This window comes from Ricinus communis, chromosome 6 (genome assembly GCF_019578655.1).
Source record: "Ricinus communis isolate WT05 ecotype wild-type chromosome 6, ASM1957865v1, whole genome shotgun sequence".
In the NCBI taxonomy this organism is placed as follows: Eukaryota; Viridiplantae; Streptophyta; class Magnoliopsida; order Malpighiales; family Euphorbiaceae; genus Ricinus; species Ricinus communis.
Window position 1 is genome coordinate 19,352,653 of NC_063261.1, and position 22,384 is coordinate 19,375,036.

At 28.3% G+C, this 22,384-nt stretch overlaps 2 protein-coding genes across 3 annotated transcripts; both read right to left on the minus strand.

Moving 5' to 3' along the window:
- Positions 1-5,707: 5,707 nt before the first annotated feature.
- Positions 5,708-13,096, minus strand: LOC112537086 (nucleobase-ascorbate transporter 4). The gene is made up of 14 exons (XM_048376156.1): positions 12,632-13,096; positions 11,806-11,909; positions 11,518-11,700; positions 11,108-11,208; positions 9,725-9,800; positions 8,664-8,723; positions 8,213-8,397; positions 8,012-8,108; positions 7,716-7,802; positions 7,428-7,486; positions 7,211-7,302; positions 6,875-6,952; positions 6,403-6,569; positions 5,708-6,317 (listed from the first exon to the last, which is right to left on the minus strand). The coding sequence occupies exons 1-14, from the start codon at positions 13,026-13,028 to the stop codon at positions 5,796-5,798; spliced, it is 2,208 nt and encodes a 735-aa protein (XP_048232113.1). The 5' UTR covers positions 13,029-13,096; the 3' UTR covers positions 5,708-5,795.
- A 2,370-nt stretch (positions 13,097-15,466) lies between these two features.
- On the minus strand, positions 15,467-21,414 carry LOC8261090 (nucleobase-ascorbate transporter 4). Of its 2 annotated transcripts, XM_048375246.1 has the most exons (15): positions 21,095-21,414; positions 20,695-20,815; positions 19,871-19,968; positions 19,587-19,772; positions 19,320-19,420; positions 19,147-19,222; positions 18,413-18,472; positions 18,022-18,206; positions 17,618-17,714; positions 17,189-17,275; positions 17,033-17,091; positions 16,688-16,779; positions 16,406-16,483; positions 16,080-16,240; positions 15,467-15,997 (listed from the first exon to the last, which is right to left on the minus strand). In XM_048375246.1, exons 2-15 carry the CDS (start codon positions 20,798-20,800, stop codon positions 15,779-15,781), a joined length of 1,605 nt encoding a protein of 534 aa, XP_048231203.1. In that variant the 5' UTR covers positions 20,801-20,815; positions 21,095-21,414; the 3' UTR covers positions 15,467-15,778. The 2 variants fall into 2 exon arrangements, with proteins under 2 accessions (XP_048231203.1, XP_048231202.1); XM_048375245.1 differs by having other exon boundaries at positions 20,695-21,414.
- Between the last annotated feature and the right edge of the window lie 970 nt (positions 21,415-22,384).

Consider the following 22,384-nt stretch of genomic DNA (forward strand, 5'->3'; position numbering starts at 1 on the left):
TTGAGCCAGTTATAAATAAGAATAAACTATCTATTGTAATAAGTTATAAATTTCTTAAATCCCATCTTAAGAAAATATTTCTTTATATGCTAATATTTATATATATAACTTTAAAATATATATATTATATTATGTTTTGTCTTACAGTAATATTATTTCTTCTCATCAATTTTATTTGTATAGCATGACAAGATATTAACATATCTTATTTCTGGTTTATATAATTTAATCTACAAGATTAAGTATTAAGTCTAAATAAAAAAATTAATACTCAAATCTCTATTAAATTATAACCTTCTTATAGTCATAAATTGTATTTGGTGCCAGATGTATGACTATAAAAAGGTTTTATTGTGCATATTTTGTCATTTATTATAATGATATGTAATAGTGTAATTTTATCTCTTTTTTGTTTGTTTGTACTTATACATGTCTCGACGTATACATCAAACTGATACCTAATTGACATATATTTATTAATTTTAAATATTAGAGCATGTGTCAATCATTTAATGTCAATATGTATATATATGTTATTCTTCTATTCGTGTGATGTATAAATCTGGTGTGGGTAAGAATATTCTTTTCTTTTAAAATTATATAACTATTTGAGTCTTTGTTAATGTGATTTTGTGAATGTTATAATTGAGTAAAGAAGACTAATTTCTTTTAATTTAATTATAAAACTGAATTTTATAAATTAATTTGCAGAATTGGAAGGTCAATATAATGCTGATTGCTGATAAGATAAAATCAGAGGGCAAAGATTATCAAAATCCACAATGTAAATTGGTTTTCTACCATAGAGAAAATCTGGAGAAGAGAGAGTTCGCATCTTTGATCTCTACTTCGCTTTTATAGAGCAATAACTGTCACGTTTAAAGTTATTTTTTCTTTAATTTAATTAAAAAATTAGATTAGATTTTTTTAATTCATTATAGGTGGATCCGGATCTAGATCCGACCCTAATTAATAATAATTGGGCAAACTGCCTTTTCGTTAAGCAACTAATTTTCTTACACCACACTTTCAAGTGATGAACAAATTGAAGTTTAATTGACTTAAAATCAATGGAATTATTCTGAGTTTTGGACTTCATATAGCTGAATTATAATCTTCTTAAATCTGTATGGATGTTATGCATAAAATATTTGTTTAATGGAGTGTATATATTAATTTTTTTTCTCATAATTTTCAGAAAAAAAAATCTAAAATCACCTGCTTATACACAAAATTTAATATAAAGCACTATAATTGTTTAAACTCTTTTCATTCATTATAAACTCATTGATTTTGCTATTTTATTCACTAAATAAGTGGTCTTTTTTTTATTGAAATAAAAAAATTATAATATTATATGGTGTATAAGTAAAAAAGAAATAATTATTGTCTATTTTTATTAAAACTAAATATAGTTAGTATGTTAACGTGTTAAACAGAAAAGTGAAATATTTTCATAAAATGGAAAGTAAACAACTGCATTAATCTCCGATATCAAGTTTATAGGACGGGCCAAAGCCTAGTGGCATCACCGATGGTATACCTCATCAATCCATATTATAATTATTTAATTCTGCTGATGAATGCATTGATAACTTTGTAACCGATAATTGATGGCTAATAAATTAAACTGTTTGGTAAAATTTTATTAACAATTGTTGTTAGTATGTTAAATGAATATCGAGAGTATAATTTATCGATAAATATATTTTATTTTATTATATTATATTTAATTATATAAATTAATAAAATAATTTATAATAATTAAAATTATTATATTTAATTTTTTAGCTCAATTTTATTTATTATTAAGAATATTTATAAAAATTATTTTAAATATAAAAATTTAAATTTAAACTTTACTAATAAAAATTTATAATTTCAAATACTATAATTATAAATATTAAATATTTTAATTATTTATAATAAAATATAAAAAATCAAATTATATGAAACCAACTTAAAATAAATTATTATAAATAAGTTTTAATAAGTATAATAGTGTTTAAATAAATAAATAAATAATCAAATCAACTATCGACTGATAATAAAAAACTCCAAAATAAAGCTGATGCAATTAGTATCTGATTGGAACTAAATCAGCTTTTATCTGATGTTGCATTAAACTTTTGAATTAAACAACCTATAATGAAAAATCTGTATACATATATGAAAGCAAGATTTTGAATATCCTTTCTCTTTCTTACATGGCTTTTTCTCTATTTTTAAGGCATTTTTTATTTATATAAATTATTTCTTTTTCTCTTAAGTTCCCTCTTTTTTCTATTAAAATGAGACATTTAAGAGATTTTATTTCACCTAAATTTTTTGTTTTTTTATCTTTTATTGATCTTGCATCTAATTTTTTTAACTTTTTTTCTTTTATTGTCATTTTTCTTTCATATATAACTACTAGCACTTTATTCATGTCATTACATGATTATTTTAATTATTTTATATCTAAGAATTTTATTTTATATATTATATAATTCAATTTATAATTATATTAGTATAAAAATAAATATTTATTTTATTTTATGTTATATATATATAATATTTTATAAAAATCATAATACATTTCTATAAAAAATTTCTATTTTTATATGCTAAGGTAAATAAACAAGAGATATATATACTTATCAATTTTAATTCGTTATCTATTTTATTGCACTAATAAATTTTCATATATTTATATAATACTTATTTTTAATAAATAAGATTTTTAGAAATTTTTATGTTTATTTTTTAATTATTTTTGATATCACATATATATAGATTAATTTTTTATTTATTATATTGAACTAATAAATTCTTTAATATGTCACAAATTTCTTTTAACTATTTTTAATGATCCAAATATAAATTCTTATTTTATACTATTTTATTAATTATTATATATATATATATATATATATATATATATATATATATATATATATATATATATATATATAAACACATATTTTATTAGAAAGATAATTAGATCTATTATTAATATAGAGTACTTTTAATAATTATTATACATTTAAGAATATAATAATCTTATATTTAAATAAATTAAAAATACTATATTCATTATTTGTATCATTTAAGATCACATAAATTCTTTTATGAATATTTATAAGTTAATATTTGAATATGCTATGTCATTTTCCCATTGGAAAACAATATGACATGGCTTCATAAGATTTTGCCATATAGAAACTCATGGGAAAAATTAGCATTTTTTTTATATATATTCTATAGTTTTTATTTTTTTAACTCTTCTTCTCCTATTTCTAAAAAAAACAAAAAAAAAACTTAATTCTCATATTTCATTTATTAATTTTTCTCCTTACCATTTATTTTATTTTATTTTATTCGCAAACTACCGCCATCTTCTTTAACTCAATTTCTTCATTATTTTTATGTTTGTCATAGATTTTTTTTATATGAACAGATAAATTTATCTTTATTCTTTTTAACTTTTTCTATGCTAGGTTAGTTAAATTCAAATCAATAGTCTCTCTATATAAAAGGAGCATTTTAAGAAACGTTTTCTCTTTTCTAAATATCTATTTTTATTCTTTAAAATTATTTTTATGTATTTTGATATATTTTTAAAAACTTTTTATCACATATTTTAATATAGTTTTTTTTTCTTACATAGCACTGTTTCTATTATTTGAGGATATATGTGTAATATATTATTTTTTTCTCTTAATAATTTAATTAAGACCTAGATGAGTTTATCCATATTATTATCTCCTTCACTTTTAACAATGGAAGTTTAAATTTTTAAATTTTTTTGATTTATTTCGTATATTTTATTTAAAAAAAGTTATACTAAAGTAGTGATTATCAAATACTGAAATTTTCAATAATTCATAAAATACTAATTATAATGAAACTTAATAATTGATAATTTATGATATAATTATCTAATATTTTGATATTTTATTATATTTTATTAATAACTATATAAATAAATTATTTAATATTATTGTAATCCGTCCAGAATGCCGGCACTCGTCTAATTATAAACTAGAGCAAGAGGTGATCACCAAAGATGCATCCTAAAGTTGAAAATGGAGAGAATTGATTTATATACTATAAACTCTGTAGATGATGTGTGCAGCTTTGGCTAGTTGTGCAGCAATAATTTATGTGCTTTCAATGCTTCTATGTGATTCCAAGGCCAACCAGCATCATATTATTATTGATTATTGATTATTGAACATGCAAGGAAACTGGCCTAACTGAGCACAAGTTTCTGGAAAGTAATTTCCAGGAAGCAGCTGAAGGGTTCACTCCAATTCAAATGGGCATTTAATTATTAAGTCTGTCAGGTTTAATTTGAATACTGAAATCTTTGCTCAAAATGCTCGTTACTTACAGCTTTGCTTCTTGATTACTAAAAATATGTCACAAACCCAATGTTGTGATTTTGGCAGCTTTCACATTAGTGGATGCATGCGAAATACCATATCATTTTGTTGTATAATAATACTGCATATTAGATTTTTCCCCTTTTCAGTTTGATGATAGCCAACAATATGACATGAGCATTGCCTTTATTTATTTATTTATTTATTTTTGGGTAATATCAGGATTTCTTTGAAGACAAAATTGCACCAGTGGGGTGCAAATTTTTCAATTTTTGTTTATATTTTTTATTTTATTTAATTAAATTGTTAAATTCTTAAAAAATATTCGAATTTATTTTTATCGGATTCGATTTGATTGGATTATGCTTTCGTGTATAGCACGTACACTTTTTAATTGGTGTGTCACTTGATAAAATAAATACTTGAATGAAAGTGAAATTTAATCTAATCTAATTTAGAAATATTTATTTAAATATATATTTTATATTTCAATAAATTGATTGCAAAGGAAAATATTCAAATGACAAACTAACAAAATGTATGCCATCATTAGTGCAGTTTTTACTATTTTTTCATGCATATACTTGCATTTAATTGGACATAAATTTGAGCCCCCTACCACATCATTGTCCCATCCTTTTTTGGGCCATGATAAGACTTTGATTGATTCATAGTTCTTTTCACATGAAGACTTGTGGGCTTAAGCTCATAATTTCACCACTCAATTAGCATCCTTCTGTTACTAAAATGGGGTTCCACAAAGAAAAAAAAAGAAAAAAGAATCAAAATGATATAAGAAGTTGTCATTCTAAAATGCTTCCAAAAGCCCTATGATCTAATTAAGAATTCTCTTAGCTTAAAGAAATGAATAGAATCCTTAAGGAACCTTTGATTAAAATAATTAATTTATAAGTGTTCATATCAATTAAATTATTGTAAGACTAATTACATCATTTGTAACATGAATTTATTTGTAAACATAAAAATTTTACGAAATATAATTTAATTGTATCGAATTATTTTATATATAAATGTTTGAAACGCACTTAAATAACTGTAGACAAAATCTGTTTATATTATCAACCGCAAATAGTTAATTCAAATCAAAACAGTTTATGATAATAATTTTATTTACAAAAAATATAAAATTCTTTGTTAATACTCATAATTTAATACCAAATATATTAATATAAGACTTTTATGAAATTAAATAGTAGTCTCTTATCTTTCTCTCATCTTTTTTTTTTTTTAAGTTAAAATTTTATTTCTTAGCTCCTTGTGGATCCTTTTAGATATTAAATTATTACTTATAATAACTAATTAAAATAAATTTGACCAGGGATTCAAAAGCTTTAAATTTTATTTCAAGCTCAAAAGAGAATAAAGAGAAAAGAAAAGAAAAGAAAAGGTGTCTGCAGTCGATCAGAATCATGAGAAGAAATCACTAAGACTAGAAGGAAGAGAGTAGATTTGCGTATCAGGGGCCTTGATATCTTTCAACTTCTTTTTCTTGGCTCTGATTAAATATGGAGCAGGGGGTCTCCCAGGAACTTTTTCCTGTTTCTTCTCCTCGTCCTTTTTTGCCTCTTTTTTCTTCACTGAAATGTGAATGTCATCAGCAAATCTGAGTTTTTCCAACTGCTTCAATGTCTTAAACATAAGTGTGCCATCATCAGCGGCTTTGCTTCTTTTCAACTTTGCTTTTTTAATTATTTTTTTCTCCTCTTTCAATTTCTCAGCAGCTTGCTGGTTGCTGTCCTCTTTCTTAGGCTCATCAGCAGCCATGGGTATATCATCATCGTCTTCACTCGATGCATCTTCTTGCTCACGTGACTCCTTAGACAGAATTCTTTTCAGAAATTTTTCATTGTGAAGTAGGTCAGAAAAGAAAGCAGCTATAGTTGCAACTGTTGGTGGGGATGAAAATATCACTTGTATTATGTCGTTGAACTGCCCAACCATAATAATAATAATAATCATTATGTTTAGTAATAATAATAATAATAATAAAGTTGCAATTCAAACACATACACACCCTGGTTGAGGGAGTAATAGGAGGAGCAGTGGCTTGACCAGAAACTAAAAGATAGCCATTGAAGTTTTGAGGCAGAGAGAGTCCAGTGAAGAGAGAAAACCCTAAAATGAACTTTGACCTGAATCTATTGGTATTGCAGAATTGGAGGTAGTCAAGACCTACTGTAGCTGTTAAACCCACAAGTGATCTTTCAGTCATGACGCAATTTCTATGAAAAGTCAAAAAAAAAATTAAAACAAAAGTAATAAACAATAAATAAATACATAGGATGAATTTGAAAACATTATGAAAGTTGGGGCCAACAATTGAAAAATCCAAAATATATCGGAAAGGTTTAAAAATTCTGAAAGTCTAGGGCTCAGAATGGAAACTTTTAAAATTTCATAGATAAAAAACTAGAATCTTAAAACATTAATAGTAGCACATGGAAGTCAATCTTATAAATCATCCAACATAGAAAGAGGATACATACCCACGTAGGGGAAGAAGACAATCTGCAAAGCAGCCACAATTGGAAAGGGTATGGAAGCGAGAAAAGCCCCAATCTTTGCTGTTAAAGATGTAATTAATATGAACCCACAATCAGATCAATTACTAGTAAACAGTTCTCTGTCTTTGTCTCTTTTTCTTTTCTTGTTTTGAGAATGAAAAACCGACAGCTTAATGGAAATTATCAAGCAAACTGACAAGTTTTTAAAGATATGATATATTCGAAAAGAATGACCCGGACTATGGAGACCCCATTAGGCCTAATATATAAATAAAATGAATAAAATGTAAGAATAGACTTCGGGAAATAGCAATACACCTAGTATGGAAAGGGTAAGCATGAAAGCTGATGATACCAGGACGACCCTTCTGCTGCCTACCTGTGTTAATCCCACAAGACCTGCATGTTCACTGTAAGTGCAGAAGAGCTTATTTAATTGGCCATCACATACAACGTACATATATACATATATATTATATGATATGGGGGAGTGTATATATATAGTCTGGATGTTCAAAGTTTATTCATTACTTACACTGAAGCAGTGGAGCCATGTCCCATGCCAAATATTGCTTCTATAAGAGTTCCAATTCCCTATATATATATCAATATTCATAAAAGTTAAAACCAGCAATTACAGAATTAATGCGAGCGACAGATTTTATAAAGAACATATTGATAGAACCGGCGCCTGCATAAGCATAACAAAGTATGAAGCCCCTCGAGAAGAAAAGAAAGGCTCTAGGCAAAAAGAAAGCCGAAAAAAGTCTCAAGATTTTTTATTGATAAGTGGCCTAGCTAAGGGCCGGCCCTGAATAGCTACCTGCACGCCGATTGCACGATCGAGTGCTTTAGATCGTATGCGATACGCACCCCCTAATCTGGATGTTGAAATAAATGTTCCACTAGACTGCAGAAACAAGAATTAAGGTGATTCCGATCGAGTTAAAGATTAAGATATATATATATATATATATATATTCATTACCACGTTTGCCAGGGTAAGCTGTGAGTTTTAGCTTTGGCTAATCTTTTCTTTTTCTATCAGATGTATATATATATATATATATATATATATATAAGACGAATAAAAGGAATTAATGCATGATCAAATCAAACCTCAATACTAGCAACAAAACAAGCAGCTATCATTGGAAAGGCATCAAGGGGTTCAAAAATGGGACTTCCCCATTGAAATGGAAGTGAAATCTTTATCCTGAAAATAATGAAGCAACATGTTATCAGAAGATAAAGCAAGAGAAGATGGATTCACGCCAGTTTCAGCTACTAATACTAGTATTAAACATATACAAACTTCACCATGGAGTATACGGAATGTGTCCAGAACGATCAGTTCGACAGTTAGCTTGTGTTCCTTGAGCTGCACTATTGTATGCACCAGCAGCAGTCAAAATCTCTGCAAACAACCATGCAACTATAACCGAGCTTGTGACAGCAAATCTGTCGACTAGCTCTCTTTTTGATTTCCAAATCCGGGGAAGAAGCTGCATTACAAATTGTTAATTAACAACATGCATGATAGAACTGCAGTAAAATATGTTTATTAATGGAACCTTTAAGAACACCAGCGTAATAATATAAATGATGACTGTTCGTCTTAATCATATAAATGATGACCCATTAATTATTTATTTGCAAGACTAAATTAAAAAAAAAATTGTAATTGAATAATTGAAATAATAAATTAAAATTTTCAAAACCTATTAAAAAAAAGAAAAGAAAAGAAGAAGTGTTAAAGCATATAGCTCACCTGAGTTGAGAGAACTATAATAAGCAATGTTGGGACTCCAATTTCCTTACATCTCAACAACTACGTGGCAGCAATCAGAACCACATAAAAGTCATCAAAGCAGTCTCCCAAACAAAAACATGTTACTTTACTGATTTCAATTTTGATAAAAGTATGGATATAATACTAAATCAATTAGATTTCACTATTTTTTGTTCTTATTTGAAATTAGTTTATGTAGATAGTTTCGATGTTTTCCAAAAATTATTGTTATTGATATAACTTGAAACAAGAACCAAAGTTTAACCCATAAAATATTATTAAATTAATTTTTATTTAATATTATTAAATTATTATGTATTTTAATTTTAAATTTTTAAATAAAATAAATAGTTCGCAGTTATTATTTTTATTAGACACTAAAATTAAATTATATTAAAAATAAAAATTTTACTTGTATTAATCTCATTTGAATGGTTGATAAGAAGTTTTATTTTTAACTTATAAGATTATTATGATCTTCTTTATTGACAGTGAATTTGTCAACTTCATATCTAAATTATTTCACTAGATTAAAACATGATTATTTAATTTAAATTTTACTTCTTATATAGTTTAACTATAATATAAAATAAAAATAATAGTAGAATGATATTGTTTAACTAGAAATATTTATTTTATATTAATAACTAAAATTATGATTTAATAATTTGATAATATTTAAATTTATTTAAATTAAATTGTACTAAAAAAAAGTAGAGCAAAAAGAAGAATATTAAATTTATGATTTTAGATTAGATATTAAAACTAGTTTATGTTAAAATTAAGATTTTACTCTAATTGGATAATAAAATTAATTTTTAAACGAGTTTAATATTTGAAAATAAATTTAAAGATTAAATTGTAATATTAAATTATCAGTTTAATCCTTAAACTAATACAAAAAGAAATAATAGTTAATTTTATTAAAATCAAAGAAAATTTTAATATAACAAAAAAATATAAAAGCCGTCTCATATATTATATCAAACTACGAGAGATAACTAGTATTTAATTCTAAAATAGAAAGTAGCATTGATTACCTGCGGATATCCCCGTGAATAAAGCCCAAGTCCGATGAGAGTCAAGAAGGGAGCAGATCGGAGAGGGTGTACTTTTCTGGCATAATAATTTCAGATTAAAACTTGGTATTGTTTTGGAATAACTCGTATGCAAGAATTTAAATGATTTTTGGAAAATTAAAATAGCTTTATGATTTTATTTTTCTTTTTGACTATTTGCTTCTTTTATTTAATCAAAAAATTCATCTATAGCATATTTGGATATTTCAAACATAATGATTAATTAAGAGGGTGTTTGGTTAAAATGTTTGATGCAGTCTATATTTATTTTTCATTGAACAGCTATATTACTGAACAGCTATATTAAAGCGTTTGATAAAAACTTAAAAAATAACAGCTGATAACTTACTTAGTTCGAATCAGCTGCTGATACACAGCTCTATTATAGAGCTTTTTTTGTTAATAGATAGCTGATTTGATTTTCTTATTTATTTGGAACTATTATTCTTATTAAAACTTATTAATAATAATTTACTATAAGTTGATCTCATATAATTATATTTTCATATTTTATAAGTTATTATTATTTTAAAATTATTTTTAGTAGTTAAATAATTATAATATTTATAATTATGGTATTTGAAATTAGAATTTTTTATTAGTAGAATTTAAATTTAATTTCTAGTTTTAAGATAACTTTTATAAATTTTTTAATAATAAATACAATTGAGCTAATAAAAATTAGCTATAATATCTTTATTTATTATAAGTTATTTTTATTAATTTGTATCATCGAATATAATATAATAAGATAAAATATATTTAACGATAAATTATACTCTCAATGGTCATTTAACATATTAACAGCAATCGTTAATAAGATTTTACTAAAAAGTTTAATTTATCAACTATCAGCTATCAGTTGTTCTGATCAGCCGAACCAAACAATTCCCTAAATAAATTTAAATTAAATTTATATTTTTTATTTTATATTTAGACTTTCTGGGAACATCTTCAATGGTGTTTTCAAAAAAAGAACATTTAATAAAGGGTATTTTAATAAATATTTAAATATAAAAAATAAAAATAAATTTTAAACCGGTAGATAATTTACTAATTAAAAAATAAAAATATCATAAAATGCATGAAAACTTATATTTCATTTAATATCTCTAATGCATTTTTTATATATATGTTAATTTCATAAAATATGATTCTAAAACTCTTTATTAAAATCTAAATAAACAGTAAAGTTCGATTGTTCATAAATTAATTATTCATCTTGTATATTAAAACTATAAAGAACACTCTTTATTTCTGTAAAATACTTAATATGTACAATAGATGAGTGAGACATAAAAAAATGCAGCAGCAGAGACTTATAATAGGAGCACTGTTCTGTACCTTGTAAAAAACTTGGTTAAACCAGAGAAAGCAACAATCATTTGAACCAAGGACGCAATAATACTTGCCCCTTGTACCCGTCTCACAGATAGCTTAAACCGCTAATATTTGAATTAGCCACCCACGGAAAGCATGCTCTGTTAGTTCATAAACCATTTCTAAAGCTAATACGTTATAATTCAAGTGATTAATTTAAATGGATACAAATTTTCCATATAAATACTTATCGAATTTAAAAGAAAAATGAAGAACATTTCAAAAAAGAGCAATTTTAAGATATTAAGAATAATTTTATAAAAATATTAAATATCATGTGTCAAATATCAAGTAAACGCGCGAGATTCTCAAATTAAAAAGAAAAAAATAAATCTCCGCTCGAAAAGAAAATAAAGACAAATCCCGAAACCAACCTGACGGTGATTGAGTGTGATGCTACAATTACTGTTGGTAGATAAAGCAATGGAGATGGCGGGTATGATAAAAGCTTGGGATCTCCGCATCACAACAGGAAGCCGAGAACCGAAACCAACTTGTAAAATTGTGCTTATTCCCGTTACAAATAGGGAAGTCTGGATTGCCTCGGCCTTTTCCAACTGAAAATATCATGCAAAGCAGAATCAGTAAAAGTTCAATCCCTCAGTTCGAGTTTGAAAGAAAATAGTTTATATATATATATATATGATAGTTGTATATCTTACATTGGCACCGCCCATCATAGCAGAAAGTGTGGAGGGGATCATTATTGCATTCCAGACGATGACTAGGGTGTGCTGAATTCCCAAGACATAAAGCTTTGGATCATCTATATTTGATAATATTCACACAAACGAGCAAGACCCAGGAGTTTTATCAGAACATAACTCCTCCATCTCGAATGAGACAGTGACATTCAAATTGTAAAAGCTTAAGATTTTTGTTAGCACCTCACGCATTTTGATCCTGACATGCCTAGAATGAGGGTTTCTTTTAGGTTTTTCTCCTAAGTGGGACAATGCTATTTCGTGTACTGTAGTACATTTTGCTCCAGCAATGTGGGATCTAAAAAGAATGGAAGAGAAATTTAAATCCCTCGTTTCAAAATTGAGTCTTCTTCACTCTTCTCCACACCGCACGTCGAGTTTCTATTTCTAATTTATTTTTTAATTTATAAAAAGGCATTGGCGGTGGACTACATAATGAAAATTATAATATTTTTATATTAATCTAATTTTAAATTTTTATTGAGAGTTGCTAGATACCATCTCAACCTTTTTTCTGATGGAAAACTCACTTTATCATTTGCAATTAATCTTAACTTCAAAAATGAATGATCTAAACTCAAAACCACTCATAGATCGAAAGGACCCGGATTGAATAAACTTGAATTCTAAAATACTTGAATCTGAAATATCTAAAATTAAGACGAACGAGTATACTTGAGGCTAAAGACAACTTGAAGCTTATATATAATCTACATTATTTTGTAAGACCTGGAATATATATATATATAGGAATGAAAGAAAGGAGAGAATGAAAGAGAATTACTCCAAGCTGGATTTTCTCCGACAGGTAAAGCAACATCAGGGACCTTCAACACCATACTTCCCTCCTTGAGATTATCAATAGTCGACTTGTACTTTCTTTCAATCCTTTCCTTAATCCGTTTTCCATCTGTTGTATGGTTTATCCTTGGCGGAGGGGGCGGGGGATCATCATGGTTTCCTTTCGACGGTGGCTTGTCTGGGGAGTCATCATAGCCAGAAGAGGAATTAGGGACATAATTGCAATCTGGAGGGATATGGCCATTTTGATAGGTGCAGCAAGGATAAGAAGGGAAGTAATAGTCAAATGGTGGTGGTGGTGGCGGGACTATTTGCTGGCCGCATTGGCAACAATGGCAAGGTGGCCCGATGCAGATCTCATCCACTTGTATTGTTGTCATCTCTGGTTTAATAACATGGAGAAAACGCGAATGCTTATATCAACGAGTGAAGAGACTGACATTTTTAATTTTTTTAGAACATTAAGTGACTGCATGTTGACTCTCTTTGAATACAGATAATCTTTTTAAAAAAAAAAGAAAATAATTATTTTTTAAACTAAAATCAAAAAAATTTAATAAAAAAGAATTTTTAACTCAAGTATTTAGAAACGTAAATATATTAAAATTCTTATAGTGTTTTACCATCCTCGAGAGTTCTATTCGATACACTTTTTAGTCAAACTAATTTTAAATACTAAATTAAATAAAAAGTAAGAATTGTTAATAATTTATGTTAAAATTTTGATAAAAGATCAATTTGGCTTATAAACTTGTACTAAGGATAAATAAAAAGTTTAGCTTTTTAAGCAAATCATTAAATTTAAAATTTTTATTTAAAGACCAAATAAGACCGAGTCGAATAGTTTGCAAAGTACCCTCTTTTAGAGAAAGTGCATAATATTATTATTATTATTATTATTATTATTATTATTATTATTGTATGTTTCATATTCTGGTGGTATACCAGCACTTCTGCAAAGCAAGAGATAAAGGTGGTGATAGTGGATTTAAGTAGGGTAATGGTGGATGGAAATGGGTATAAAGGTTAGTGAAGGAAAAACTCAGTACTCTTTTAGACATATATTAAATATGAAGAAAACTTAAAAGTTAAATTTAAAAAAAAAAAACAAACTTTTATTTTCTATTATTATATCTGACCAGTTAGTTACACATGCCCAGCTCATCTGGACTCTTGATTTAAATACATTTTTAATAGAAGTTTTGGACTTCGATTTATTTGGTCCCTTAACACCAATTTATAGGGCAAATTGATCCACTTTCTGTTAAAAACTTGATATGTTTCATCTTGTTCTAAAGTTAACTTTAAATTTCTATTTAAATTTAATTTATTAATTTATTTTATTTATAAGAAAGTGAATGGACTATGAACTATACAACAAGTAATAGTTATTTTTTTACATTCGTAAAAAATACAATATAACGCACATAATACAGAAGAGATATCGCACTCCCAAGAACAAACATTCTTGCCACTTGAGTTAGATTTTAAATATAATTTTTTAATTTTTTAAAAATATGTCAAGTTAATTGATCTCTAGTCCAACAGGGTTAACAACATGAAGAACATTATTGGTAGAATAAGTATCATTATATAAATAATGTTGTAATACTTAACCAAATAATTATAATTATAAAATAAAAAATGAAAAATTTAAAGTGAGGATATAATTAAGAGAATAATTATTTAATTAGTCATAATATAATTATTGAGTGATTATCAAAATTGGTATTTCATGGCTTAGGCCCTGTCGACTGGATAACTTATGCAAATAATTGAAAACAGTCACATGTTTGGTCGATAATAAAATTGATTTATAGAGAAAACAACTTGGGGGGAATCTTTTTGTAGAACCAAGTTGCAGTCAGCCACCTAATTTACTTAGTTTACTTTTATAGGTCAACAAAAAATATGAATTATTCCAGTTGGTACTAAGTTACAATCAGTCATCTAAGAATTCATTTGAGAAACATTAAGAATACTAATAATGATTCCAATATTTCATTTAATACTATAATGTAGATCAATCAGCTAAATAATATTTCATTTCAACTAACATATGCCAGCTGCTAATTAAAATTAAAATACAAGGAGAATATGATGAAATTGATTTGGCTCTTGGGGCGTCATTGAATCACTTCACTGTCTTTAGGGCAATATGCCTCCGGGATACAACAAAACATATTTTAGAAAAATACACAAGGATAAGAAAATATATATGTATATTCTTTTATTTATGAAAGACCAAAGAACGGTGAACTATCCAGTATGAATAGTTATTCCCTTACGTTTATTATAAAAATAAAAATTCACATAATGTAAATTAAAAATATATATATTTTTTAAATAATTGTTGAACAATTATTCAAAATTTAAAATAATTGCCTCAATTCCAAATGTAAAATACTTGTTAGCACATCTATATCTCTACCTAAAAAAAGTAACTGTTGAACAAAAATTCCAAGTAAATGTTTCTACCCATGCACAAAATTAACTCTTCATATACAAAATTAATATAGTTGAGTTCGTGCAAGTAATCTAATAGTAAAATATAAAACATTCGTATATACATATTAAGTTATTTATTTATTGCGATATATATATATATATATAGTAGAGGAAATTTTTACTTAAAATTAGTTCTAATTTTGACTTTTTGCAGTCATGTTCCCTTTAATGTGGGATTGAATCAAACACTACAAAACTCCAAAACTAGCATGTACATTGTCAAACAGAGAGATGTATACATAAAAATACAAGAAAGAAAAGCAAATATATCATCAAAAGCTGTAATCGATTTGACATGACAAGGCTGTGAAAGATAATCTCTTTGGCACAAGAGCAAGATTTGTAACCTCATAATTGTTTTATTTTACAGTGGATAAAAATTGTTGTGGTAATATTTTTTTCAAGATCCTTGCTGATACATATTAGATATTTCTATAATATAACTCCGTGATAAGAGTAATCGCAAGTTATGCCAAGTCGGTATCACTGGCCTAATCGCCCTATACAAATTTCATTTCTTGTGTTCTACATCTGACAAACATTTTAGCCAAAATGTAATGCAGTAAATTCATGAGAGTCTCTACCTCTACTGCTAGCACCGATGGCAAGCACTACTTTGAAATCAGAAGGAAGGGAAGAACCTGTTGAGGTTGTAAGGAAGTGCATAAAATTCTTCACTTCTAATGTCTTGATCAAAAACTCGGAACTTTCTCCACCAATGCCTGCCACTGTCCCGCCGGGTCGCACTGTCCCCCAAGCTGTGAGTGCAATCCAAGAAGTAGGCAACTGAAATTCCCACTGTTGCCGCAGATGTGAAAATCACTTGCATTATGTCATTGAACTGCGAGCAAAGGAAAATATAAGAACTTCATCCGAGGATGGAATTTGTTATATAAATAAGCTGCAAATGCAAACATACGCACCCAGATGGCACCACTGTGAACAGGGCCGTGTCCGGAAATTAATACATATTCATTGAAGTATTGAGGCACGGAAAAGCCCATGAAGAGAGAGAAGCCGAGGATAAACTTTGACCTGAAGCTATTCAGGTTACAGAACTGTAGAAGTCCGAGACCAGCAGAAGCTGCTCCGCGCACAAGTATATATATCGCAATTAATGTCTATTTAAACTGATTTTTTTCTGAAGTGTCAAAATCAAGTAGTAAAGACTGGTTTGCCAATTGATAATTGGGTGGACAAATGGATTTCAGTCATATTCTTTTAGCCAAGTTGTAGACGGGATTCTTACCAACATAGGCAAAGAGAACACAGTACAGAGCTGCCACAATGGGTAAGGGTATTGAAGCAAGAATAGCCCCAAATTTTCCTGTTAAAGATGGATCATGACACAGACACCATTAGAGCAACCAACCACTGAGCGAATTAGAAATTATAAGCATTGTGCTAACTGATTGCAACATTGTTTAAGCAAAAAAAGAAATGCACGCAAAAGCTCAAAAGAAGATAAACGATCAGATCAGCAAGGAGAAAACATAAAACGTACAAAAGGATCATAAAATAGATACTGCACCTAAGACAGAAAAGAAAAGCATAAAGCCAGCCGATATTTGAACAACTCTACGACTTCCAACTCTTGTTAATCCCAAAAGGCCTGCGTTTTCACTAAAAGTACAACAGAGAATTATTAGATTGCAGAATTCTAAGAAAGAAATGTTAGGATTAGGATGTGCACTAACTCCAAAACCCTGAAGCGTTCAACATTCAGCACTTTTATATATCCGCCTACTCCACATTCTTAAATTGTGTTAATCAGGATTGCTGAGATGTTCAACTTCAGAGAATAACATACTTATCTAAATTTGTCTGCTACAAGAAAAGCAAATGACTAATTTCAAAAGTTTAAAATCGTGATTACACTGAAGCTGTGGAGCCAGTCCCAGTACCAAATGCTCCAGCCATCAAAGTTCCTATTCCCTATATTCATAAAGTTGAAAAGGTGATAGAGAGATCAGTGCCAACAAATATTGAATGTAAGAGGTCCTAAAAGAAATACAGTGAGATATCTTAATACCAGCCAGCCAATACCCCGGCTGAGTACAGAAGGTGGTACAGGGGTGGCACTCCCAAATCTTGATACTGCAATAATTGTCCCGATTGACTGCAACCAAATATTTGTTAAAAGCTAATCATAGATGAAGAAGATGAGTAGAATTGAGGTAAAGCAATAAGTCAATGCATTAATACAAATTTATCCAGCTTTTACGTCATATACATTCATTAAGGTATTGAAATTGTATCCAGAGTGAAGATGTCTTCGAGAAATATTATATATTATATATATATTAATAGTTCATCTTCTCTGGTGTCTCACTTTCAATATAGGTAAAAATAAAACAAAACAGTAAAAATATTTGCTTTAAGCAAAAATTGAATTAGAGGAATCATTCTAAAGGGCAACTGTTAAAGGAATAGATGAAGAAATTCTGCTCCAATAGCCTACCTCAATAACAGCAACAAAACAAGCAGCCGTCATTGCAAATATATCACCAGCATTAAAAGTGGGACGTCCCCATTGAAATGGATATGGAACCCTTATCCTGCATACACGTAAAATATAATTGAACGTCCAACTAATTCCATAATTTCCTTTAGGAGCTATAGCATAAGCCTAAAACATATGCTAGAGATAAACCAGCAAAGCCAAGGTAGTGGAATATAGAGATAAGTTAGGTAAGCACTCTTTTTTTCTTAATGGACGAAGCTATTAGCCCCATACTAAACTACAGATTTTCGAAATTATTCTGGGCTTTCTAAATTAAAATGGCAATTCAACATGGAACTCAGACTATTAGCGACTAGGTGCAATCAGATTAATTAAAACTTAGTTATTAAATGTGAGCTCACCATGGAGCAGCACTAAGGAGCCCAGACCGATCAGTGCGGCAACTGATTTGTGTGTTGGGAGATCTATTATCATATGCACCAGCCACTGTTAAAATTTCAGCGAAAACCCATACAACTGCAACCGAGAATAGGACTGCAAATCGTTGCAATATGTGTCCTTTTGATTTTATCATATGAGGAAGAAACTGCAAGAGCATCAATCATAAGCAAGATGGAGCCCCAAGAAAAACAGGTAACTTCATTCCCAACAATTGAAGAGATCACGAAACAGAGGCCATTATTAATCTCTTATTTGTTGCACTTATACATAATATTTCTTTTCAGGATAATTGACACGGAATCTTTATTGCCTGAAGCAAGTAGCGCAAGAATGATAAGGGATGTCTCTCACCTGGGACAATAAGACCACAACAACCAATGCTGGAAGACCTATTTCAATACATTTTGCCAGCTAGAAGCATCAACAGAAAGGTACATAATCAGTATCCAAAATAGAAGAAAAAATTCAGTACTAAAACATAGAATTTTATAGAAAATTGTTCCATGAGTAATATAAATAATTGATTTCAAAAAAAAGTAATAAGTAAATAATTTAACAGTTTAAGTTAACCATAACCCATCCAGTAAAAGGTCTTTTCAAGGCAAAGGAATTCAACATGTGGAACAGAATTGTTCTGTATATAATCTTCCATTGGCAATTCCCATAACAAAGTTAACAATTAATCAATGAAAAGGTGTGTATAAAGGAGCAAGGAGTTACTCGATTCACGAGTCCAGTAAACATCCTCAATAGTAGGAGAAATGAGCACCAATATGAATTACATAAACAAAAGAAGAAATCACTCATCTTCCCTGATCCGTTCAGTTATTAATAAATCTCACAAGGTTCTATCTCCTCACCAAACAGATTTTTTTAAGAATTTTTTTCTGTGTAATTAAAGACAACAAGTTCTTGTCTGCCTTGAAGTTAATAATAAGTCATTAACAAAAATGTTTTGCTTATTTCACCAATGAAATGAATTTACAAAATTATGTTGAGATATTGACGTAATATCAGTGCTACAGCTTTTGAATTTGTAATTTGGTTCTTATGGAGTCAATTATAAGAGTCTTTAGTGCTCTTACTTGTGGAAAACCATGGGCATAAAGCCCAAGTCCAGTGAGAATTACAAGAGGAACAGCTGCGAGAGGGCTAAGAAATCTGCATAAAGCAAAACATCAGAAAATGTGGTCCTTGAAGTAAGCAGATAACGAATAAAAACATCCCAAATCCACTATGATACTTATACTGCATTCACCTCCCAAAAATTCTGCAGAAACCAAAGAAACCAAGAATCACTTGAAATAATGAAGCAATAATAAGTGCTCCTTGTATAGCTCTCATGGATTGCTCAAACCTCTAAAAAAGAAACAACAAGAGAGGTCATCAGCACAAAATGGCAAAACAAATATTCAATTTTCTTCAAATGCTTTTCGCAATAACCATTCTCTTCCATGCTCTCCGAGAACCAACACAAGCACAAAATAGGAGCCTAGCAATCACCAAATGGCTCAAGTTAACCAACCTGATGGGGTCTAAGGAATACAGTGTTACTGCTAGTATTTCTTCTCAGAGCAATAGAGATGGCGGGTATAATAAAAGCGTAAGATCCTCCTATCACCACAGGAAGCCGAGTCCCAAACAAAGTCTGGAGGAGTGTGGATATTCCCGCAACAAAGAGCAAAGTGTTGATAAGTTCTGCCTTCTCTACCTAATAATTAATACAATAACAAAGCAGTAATTCCCAATTCAAAACAAATCTAAATAAAACTGCATGTATTTAAGAGGATTGGACTGGTAGATAATTACATTGCCACCACCCATTACAGGGACAAGTATCGATGGAATTATAACAGTAGTTCCAAGCACCACTATGTAGTGCTGAAATCCTAAAATTATAGCCTCAGCTGCAATCATTTGAGACAAGTTTTATTAAATATTAATTGTGTGTACATGAAATTAATAACGTGAACTAAATGCAGGAAAATATCAAAATGGTAACTGAGAGCCATTATTAATATAAACAAATATATTTCTTTGAAAACGTTATTTGTAGGATTTAAATAGGATTTATTACCGATCAAAACTAGTCACTTGACCAAACTTATATGAGACTGTTATTTATTTTCCCGTATACTATTGGTGAAGCTTAGCTTCTATTTGGTTGACCGGAAAATACAGGAAAAATAAAAGAAAACGTTTCAGTAAAATATTTCATTAAGAGATGGACTGCCAGTTATACAGTAGCAAAGCATAGTCAGTTCAGGTGATTTTATAATCTAATTACTTATAAAAAAATAAAAAAAGAAATTAAGTATAGAACAGAAAACATTTCTGTTCGTTCTTCACTTCTTTCGTTTACATCAATTTTCTCGGAAACAAAACAGAATCTGTTGGCAAAAATAACGTAATAGGAATCATATTTTTCTTTCTCCCAAAATATAAATAAAAAAAGCGCGGGAAATCTGTCAATAAAAAACTGCAAGGATTTAGCTTAGATTTCGGATTTCTGCCTGAAGAATTATACTCCAATAAAATGCAAAACGAAGTTTAATCTAAAAGCAAAAAACGAAACAAAATGGAAGCAGAGAATTTTTTTTTTTTTTTTTTTGTTTTTCTGAGAGAGAGAGTACGCCAAGAAGGAGAGCTGGAGACGCAAAAGTCAATGCCGGGAAGCTGGTCTTTGACAGGAAACGGTACTAACTCATCCACTTTAGCTCCGCCTCCTCCGACCGCCATTTTCTGTGTTTCGCTCTGTTTTTAGTAGACAAGAACAAAAAATATTATTAAAAGAAAAGCAGTCTCTCTCTCTCTCTCTCTCTCTCTCTCTTTTTTCTTTTAATTGCCTCGAGAGAGTAATTTGAAGAGAGCCCGTGTTAGGCGCGACTGTTATATATACGTGGTTTTGCTGGTTTGTTCGTTTTTTGTACTAATTGCTGTTTGTCTTGGTGTTATTGGAAAAAAAGTAAAGAGATAATGACGAGGAAGAAGGAGGAGGAGGATATTATTCTTGTTTGGGAAGCTACCACCAACCTCTCAGCTGATTGATCGTGACTTCTTTCTTTTCTCTCTCCCTCTCAGTATTTCATTCTCTGCTCTCTGCATGCCCCAAGGAGGATTTTGTTTTCTACAGTGCTGCTCTTTTTTTCATTTCTTTTTTTCATTTCTTTCTTACCCATTTTGCCCCCTCCATCTGGATTCTCACTTTTTTTTTTTATTCTCTCTTGATTTTAAGAAGAAAAGAAAAAAGAATACACCAGTTCCACGGCCAGGGGGGCCCGCTCAAAGCCAGCTGGAAAATTTGAGTTCATTTAATTATTTTTTTTAGAAATTATTATATATACCGGAATTAATAAAAAAATAATAGATAAGTGTATGAATATTTTATATGTTATATTGGATGATTAATACATATTTTAGGAATAAAATGTAATTTAGCTATTACCTTATTATACGAGTTCAATTTAATCATTCTTTAAATTTATAGACTTTTTAGATAAAATTTTGATATATTTAATTCAAACTAATTCTATTTAAAAGAAAAATAAAAGAGTGAGTGGCGCTCTCTTGAAAATAAAAAAATAGTTAAAAATTATAATATTATTTAAAAATTATTTTATAATTTTTGTATAATTAATATAATTAAACAATAACTAACAATTTCCACTATTATTCTCCCTAAAATTGCTCTAATCTTCATGGCCTTTAGTACCTAATTCATTATTAAGAAAAAATAGTAAAAATACTATAGCAATATTTATTTTTTTATTATATTTTATTTAAATATCATTATATATTTTTAATTTATATAAAAGAAATTAATTATTTTTATTTTTCATTCTATCTTTTCTCTTTCTATAGACTATTCTCGAATTTTATCATTTAAAACTAGTAAATATGTATCAATCATCTATCAATTTGATATATAGACATGACATACATTAAGTCTATGTAAAAAAAAAAATATCCATTTCAGTAAGACGCTTAAAAAATTTAAATTTTTTTATCCATTTATTTAGAGTAATTTTAAAGTGTGCTAGACATAATTTTTGTGTATGGTAAAATACTATTTTAATTTTTAAGAATTTTAATATATTTACATACTCCGAATTTAAACTAACAACCTTGATTAAACTATAAGAAATCTTTGGCATTGCATCTACACGATTACGAAACTTTAATTGCTTTCTAAATGAGAATAGGAAATACTAATTTTTAAACCTTTTTGATAAATTTATATATTTTTAAATTATAGATAATATTTGAATAAAATAACTATCCTTGAATAATCATATTGAATCAGACTTTATTATAAATTTAATA